This window comes from Manacus vitellinus, unplaced genomic scaffold (assembly GCF_001715985.3).
Source record: "Manacus vitellinus isolate BGI_N305 unplaced genomic scaffold, ASM171598v3 scaffold_10_pilon, whole genome shotgun sequence".
Lineage (NCBI taxonomy): Eukaryota > Metazoa > Chordata > Aves > Passeriformes > Pipridae > Manacus > Manacus vitellinus.
The window spans coordinates 1825580-1832865 of NW_021938838.1; the positions used below are offsets into that span (position 1 = coordinate 1825580).

The following is a 7286-nucleotide window of genomic DNA, read 5'->3' on the forward strand; positions in this document are numbered from 1 at the left end:
AGGCTAATCCGCTTCCTACTCAAACTCCTCCCTGAGCAAGTCCAGTCAGAGTCTGGCCTCAAGTTTTCTCAACAGAGCAATGATACAGCTGGGAATTGAAAGCTGGACAATATCCAGAGCTTTGAACAGGTTTCCAAGTCTGAAAACAGTATTTAAGTACAGAAGTTTCACAAAGCTAGTCACATAATCAAGAGCCAAACCACTTATATGAATATAAATTTATGGGCGAATACTACCCTGTTTCATAATGGAAACAAAGTTAATTTGGGTTTTATTCAGTGCCAGTGCTATTAACTGTGCATCTTAGGCATAATTGAACTTCTCCATAACTCTAAATTTCATTAACACCCTGAAATCAATTACTTTTTGATTTATAGTTAAGGCCATAGTGCTGACAGTTATTAAACACCAGCTTACCCTGGCGTTTCCACACAAAGTGCAAGCTCACCCTAGGTGGGGAGCAGCCTCTCCAGTGTTCCCAAAGTGCAGAGGGAAGTTTTTGAAGTAGCTCTCCCTTCACTCCCAATACATTAGGTGGATCCAGGTCCCTTCCAGCTGCTGCTAACACTCAGTGTTCTAAGAGATGCAGAGCTGCTACATGGTTTTCAGGTGCAACGACAAGCCTCCGTCAGCATTCCCGCCAGCCAGGACTCCTAAGTGCACTAATCCCAAGCAGATCCTGTGCTACTGATCTACTCCATGCAGGGCTCTTCACGCTGCCCACACAGCTGGCAGCGTGGCTGGCTCCAGCTGCAGGGCTGGGCACCATCAGCACTGCTGCAGGAGTGAAGGCAGGGAGCCTTCTCCAGGCACGGAGCTGCTCCGAGGGCTCCCGTGGCTCTGACGTCCCCACACTCCTCCGCCGAACACTCGCCTGTCAGAGCACATAATTATCTGAGGGGACGTGTAGCTCCTCAGCAGCCACTTTGGAGGTGGGTTTAATTGTGACCCCACGACAGATTTCATTACATTTCAACTCAACTGGTGTCGAGTTGTGCTCTGTCATCCACCCGGGGCAGTCAATTGATTATGAAGCAAGTATTTACTCACCTTCTCACTCGAGAGACTTAAATTAAGGCACTTCACCACAGCCCCTTCATTTCTTAGTCGTAATTGAGGTTTCATTACCAACTGGCTACGGGGTCATTGTTTTGAGGCACAGGTAGCTGACAGCTCAGGACCTGGGGGTACCTCGGCATGAGCTTCCACTTGTATCAGGCAGCATTTGCCCATTCATCTCTCTGATACGCAGATAATGATCTCTGGCTTCAGCAACAAATCAGTTTTGAATATTGATTCACTTTCACCCTGCTATCCCCCAATCTAAACAAATCAATTCGCCCACAAGTGACAGGCACTTCTCCCTGCTATCCCCCAATTTAGATAAATCAATTCTCTAACAAGCGAGCCGTCCTCATTCAGTGGAGCACCATAAAGATGCACTTCAGTAAATGCTTTCAGGTTTCCCAGGGAGGAAAAAATATTGTTTTAATAAAGCATTTCATATTATTGTTTTAATAAAAGGAGCCACTAACTGCGGTGCACTAGTGTGAGTTGTATTACAGGTAAAATTCCACCTCCTCGCTCTTGATGGGGTACACTGAGGACCTGACACAACACAGAAAAAGGGAATTTGTTAAATAGCTGTTCAGCCAGGGAGAGAGCAAATTTGCTTTGGGCTCAGTGCTTTGGCTTTGCTTTCAACACCAGCAATTTAAACTCAAAAACTGGCAGGCATGCTAGCATATTAAGTTCTATCAAAATTCAAATAAGATACATAATCTAAATAATGTAGTGTATAAATTGACTTTAAGGCCTGAAGAAGCCACATATGCAGCTTTTAAGGTCTGTAGCAGCAAAATAAAGACATCCACATTTTCCCTTTCCTTTCTAATCTGCCATTTCATATGTCTTTAGGCACTGTTTTTATACTGTTATACTGGGAATGCAAATATTTCATAGAACTGTTTATAAGCCTGAATACAATTCTAAGCATTTACATTTCCCTATAATTCAGTAAAAGCACATTAAACAATATTTCCACCAAAATCAACCTGACAATCCCCCTAACAGGCTCTTCCATCCCTGCCTCCTATTTCAAGGACACTTCCAAAGCCCTCATGTCCCCTGAAGTACATTTTGACACTAACAGCCAATGCTGACAGTCTGGAGCTTCACTAAAACCAAGTGAGGCAACACCGTCCTGCAGTTCAGCATCCATTCAACTCCTCTTCTTGTTTCAACATTTTCCCAACAAACACCTACCAGCTGTAAGGAAAGGAAGTATGGGAACAGCATCCATTTCCTGTGTTGTCTCACACCTCCAGGACACAGAATGATCTTCCCCAGCTCTCTAGTTTGGTGCTCGCTCTCAAAGAGAAAGGCAATGAGAAAAACATATTAGCATTAATAATTGCAATTAAAGTTAGTTAGCAAGCAGGTCTCCAGACAAAGCAGGACAGCCAACCCAAGGAATCCCTGGCAGTGCAGCAGAGCCAGCCCTGAGGAATAAGGCACACAGCTTTTTCTTAATCATACCACTCAGTGAAGGCAAGCAATTAGGATGAAAACATTTGGATAAGGATTAATAATAGACTTTGCAGACAAAAGCACAGTGTTTGACAGGCTTGTCCTACCAAAGCAGCTGTCATAGCCGGGAGAAAATGAAGATCCTGAAGACAAAATCCTTGCTGTTAAAAGTAGGTTACAGCAGCCACACTGAGGGACTGCAAGGCTCAGTGACAAGGCCAAGGGAACTGTGGCCAGGCCTCCTACGCTGCTTTGACCATGTCTGCAGCTGGAATCTTTCTGAGCTGTTGAACTGCAAAGGTAAAGACAGTGAGAACCGAAGACCACCCTGCTGAGCAGGCTGCTCCCCTGCCCCAGCACCCCTCACTCATTAAGGGTGGATCTAAGTGGCAAGATGAGGAAAACCTGGCTCAAAAAAAAAAAAAAAGGGAATATTAAACCTCCCCAGACTTCCCCCTACTGCACTTCATTGTTTTGTTCCATGTTTGGTAAAGCAACACGTAAACAGCAACACTGAAAACTTAAAATAAAAGACTTTATTTTCTCCAAATAACATTTATTTTCCTTTCTTTTTTTTAAAAAAAAAGGTCTTTTAACACTTTGACCATTTGCAGACAAAACGAAAATATGCAACAGCCACGTAAATCAACATCCTTTCTTCTACTTAAAAAAAAAAAAATATGCATCCTTCAAACCAAAAGCACACATGGATTAGTTACAATCCAAAAGCTTCACAACTGTACAACCCCAAGGGTTCCCACACGTGCAAACATGAACACCCACGTGTACAAGAAAGGCAGCACACAACTGGTGAACTGTTTGTTCAGGTGGTTACGCCTCAAAGTCTTTGTTTTAAAGATTTTTAGCAAGGAAAGTCTGGCAAATCCCATCAACCACATGTTATATGAGCCTCTCCTGGCTGGTGGAAAAGTTTCCTGCATTTAAATGTCTCCTAAAGGTTCCACTTGTTATAAGTGGTAAGTGTCTACAGCCACTGGCTAATTCTTTTAGCAAATTTCATTCTTAAGACTTGAGCTCAGCTTTGGACCCATAAGGAGTCACAAGAGAGGGCTCGATGGCAATTCAAATTATTGCCTGAAGAGCAGGCAATGAACAGCCAGAGGCTGAGAGCTTCTCTGGCATAAACAGCTCCATTTGATCCTTCTGTCAAGTGACTGAAGTGCACAAAGAACTGGAACTAAGGATATCAGCATGGCATTGACAAAACAGTTGCGGGAATGAGATGGAGAAACCATTAAAATTTCCCTTGCCAAAGTCTGATAATCTCAGTTCTCAGTTGCTGAAGTGCTAAAAAAGAGGCTGATACTCAAAGGCTACGAGGTGAAATTCAGAGGCTCTTGTTTAAAAATGAGAAACAGGGACAAGTACTGATAAAACACCATAATTCCATACTACCCAGAATGGTAAGGGAGGTTACACAGGACTTCCCCCACTTCATCATTAAGAATTAAACCAGCTGTAAATGAAAGGGATGTCAAAAGACAGTTTTTAGGGATGGTAACAGGAGGCTCTGAGGCTCCAGCTCACTGGTCAGCCCTTGCTTTCACTGATTCAAGGACTCCATGTTATCCTGCATCCTAAAGCACCCAGCTCAGTGGCCAGAAATCAAGGTCTGGTTTTCCTTTCTCCTACTTTCCACATGGACAATATAGTGCAAGTGGGACTGATAGTTCAAAACATCTTCCCAGCACTCCCAATGTCACACCAAGGTTTTACAGTAACACTGCCTTCCCATTAACAACGTTTTTAACACCTTCTGCCTGCCTGTGAAACCAGGTCTAGCAGCAGCAACCCGCCCAGTTCTGGAATGACTTCAAAGTGAAATGTTCCCAGTTGTTTGCTGCTGCTGAGCTTGCACAATCAGGTGGAGCTGTCTCTTTGCGATGGCCGTGTTTAAATCCCACAGGAACTCCAACAGCTTGCCCTGGAGGAGAACCTCCATGGGCACGAACTGCAGGACCTGCTGGGGGGAGTCTGTGTCCAGTAAAGAGCTCATCAGGGTATTCAGCTGCTGCAGATATTGGAGAACCGGAGCGGGGAGGCCCCGGTACCCAACACACAGCAGGGCGGCGCCGGGTCTCAGGGGCTCCCGCGAGGTGGGACACGCGAACGTGACTCCTCTGAAACAGCAGTGCAGGATGAACACCAGCCCGGCTGTGAAGCGCGTCAGGCAGGAGAGGAGAGGCAAAACCAACGCGTCTCCTGTCGTAAGCTGGCTCAGGGAACGCAGAACACACTCCAGAAGCTGCTGCTGGTACTGGGGTTCTCCGTCATAAAGCGAGGAGAGGCTGAAAGTCAGCAGCGTGGCCGAGTCCACGGGCTTTACCTCCATCCTGGGCCGGCTCTCTGTACCACAGAGGGAGGGAAAGCCCACCACAAGGCACTTGAATTGGTCACTACAACTTTCATTTAGGGCGTCCTGATGACACCTGGAAAGATCAGACACTTTCGCCAGTATCAGTTCCCCGGGAAGAACTTCACAGGAGTGACAAGGCTGCAGCACTGCTCTGCTCTTCAGCTTCCCCCCACCCACCTTCTTCACAGCTTCACTGAGACTTTCCAAGACTTGACCATCACAAAACGGGGAACATTTTACCACTGGTAGTCTTTTTCCTTCCAAAATGTACCACAAGCTACATTCGAGGTTAGAAGGTGATCCTTCCAGGATGCACATGTTCCCAGCATTATTTGAACTATGTTCTTCAGCCAAGTGATTAAAATAGCCCTTTGCCACTTTATCATTCCAGGTCAAGGTTTCCATCATCTTCCTTTCATTGTATGTACTAAAATATTTGTTTCTTTGCCCAAACCACTTTGCATTCATGCTGCAACCAGCCTGAGATTTCTTGACAAGCCAGTTTTTTCTGGCAATGGGTTTCATACAAAACCTTTGCATGAAGAACTGTGCTGCACAGTCTCTTAACTCGTTCAGTTTGATCTGCTCTGCTTCTTCCATGCGCTCAAAGAGACGGATGTTCTCAGAGATAGTCTCTACCTGGCACTTGTGGAAGAACATGCAACACTCTTCATGTGTTTTAAGGAAAGATTCCGGTAGTGCATGCTGGGGAAAAAGGGCTTTGTTGACCACTTCTGTTCCAAAGTTCTGTGTCATTTTAGGAAGCAGCAGATGGAGGCTCTCCCTGCCCAAATAACGCAGACAAACCACATAGGCCTCTGAGTTTCCAGCTTTGCTAGTGGCTGGCTTAAAGACATGGACCTCCTCGAAAGAGCAGTTTAGCAGAAAGAGCAGGTTGACAGAACAGTGTTCAAACAGGGTGAACATCTTCAGAACGAAGGATCCTCCAGTGCCCAGGATCATCAGAGCAGTGACTGTTTCACAGTACAGAAGGGGTGAGACCAGAGCTTCCTGCTCACCCGGATTTCCCTGGCAATCAAAGCTGCCATCAGCAGTCACCAAGTGAACTGTGGTCATGCTGCTCACAAAGTTCTGCAGTCCTGACAGATGTCTTAATGTCATCACATCCCCAGTGTTATCTGGGCCAAAGTACCACCAAGGCAACGTATTTGCTATCAGACGGTCGTCCATGATCATCATAAGCGTGTCATTGGCTTCATGGTATGGGTTTAGAGTATTAGCTACCCAATTCCAGTGGCAAGGGACATGGTGGGACTTCAAGTAGTGATTGAGACTGGCTATGAAAGCTCCAGGTGCTTCACAGAGGTGGACAGAATTCAGTTCTCCCTCCTGGAGAGCTTCTTCTGGGAGAAGAAGAAAAGTGCACAGGATCTCATGAAATTTGCACCACGCCTGGGTACACAGCTCAGCATTCACAGACTTCCTCACGTGAGATATTATTTTCCCTGCTTTATTGGTAAAGGAGGTGTGCCGATGCCAGTCCTCCAGGTTCTTATCACTCAGCTGGTTCTTCACTTCATTCATTGAGTCCTTCAGAGCCAGGAGCGAGTGAAATTCCTTGTGATCACATGTAAAAACATTGCTGGCATCTGGCAGCTTCCATTCATTATTCACTGGCTCAGTGTAAGTAAACTTCTTTGCAAAGAGCTTCTCAATTTCAGAAAGAACTTCAGGACTGAACTTTTCAAGGTTTGTCTTCTGGTCAACATAAGGCTGCTTACATTTGTCCATTCTTGGATGGATTCACAACCTGGAAAACAGCAGGGGAGAAGAAATTCCAATCATACAGGTTATAGAAATAGGCAAAGTTTTTCATAAAAAATAAAAATGTCTCCTGCTTAACCTTGGTATTCCAGAACGGGAGAGAAATGCTCCACAGAATCATGCACCAATGAGGAAAAGAAATGAGGGCTACCCTGAATAAGGCCATTTGGAACTCAGGAAGTTCACCAGTTCAGTTGCCCTTCTTGCTATTTAAACAGCAAGGGAAGAAGAGTTTGCTGCTGCTTTGGCCCTTCACTGACTCCACTGTGTGTGTCTAAACACTTACATACAAACACCTCTCTCAGTCACAAAAGAGAACACACCACAAGCTCTACAAATTAAACAAGTGGCCCAGAAATCTTTTAATCTGTTCATAGCAGTATTTATCTGAGAGGTCAAAGTATGGAAGGTGGGGAGCCACAAGGAAAGGCTTCCTTTGAAAGGGAGCACAGCTGCTGCTCTCCCAGTTCCCCAACAGGGAATAACCCTCCCATCTCTTCCACCAGACCCCGTGTGACGCTGGGAAAGCCCTCACTGGCACCCTCCAGCACAGTCCCTCAGCTGAAGAGGCCCTGGGGGGAGGTGGGACACCAGC

At 45.6% G+C, this 7286-nt stretch overlaps 1 protein-coding gene across 1 annotated transcript; it reads right to left on the bottom strand.

Annotated features, from left to right (window-relative positions):
* Positions 1 to 3074: 3074 nt before the first annotated feature.
* Positions 3075 to 6676, bottom strand: CMTR2 (cap methyltransferase 2). Its single transcript, XM_008919680.2, has one exon. It carries the CDS (start codon positions 6656 to 6658, stop codon positions 4364 to 4366), a length of 2295 nt encoding a protein of 764 aa, XP_008917928.2. The 5' UTR covers positions 6659 to 6676; the 3' UTR covers positions 3075 to 4363.
* Positions 6677 to 7286: the final 610 nt, after the last annotated feature.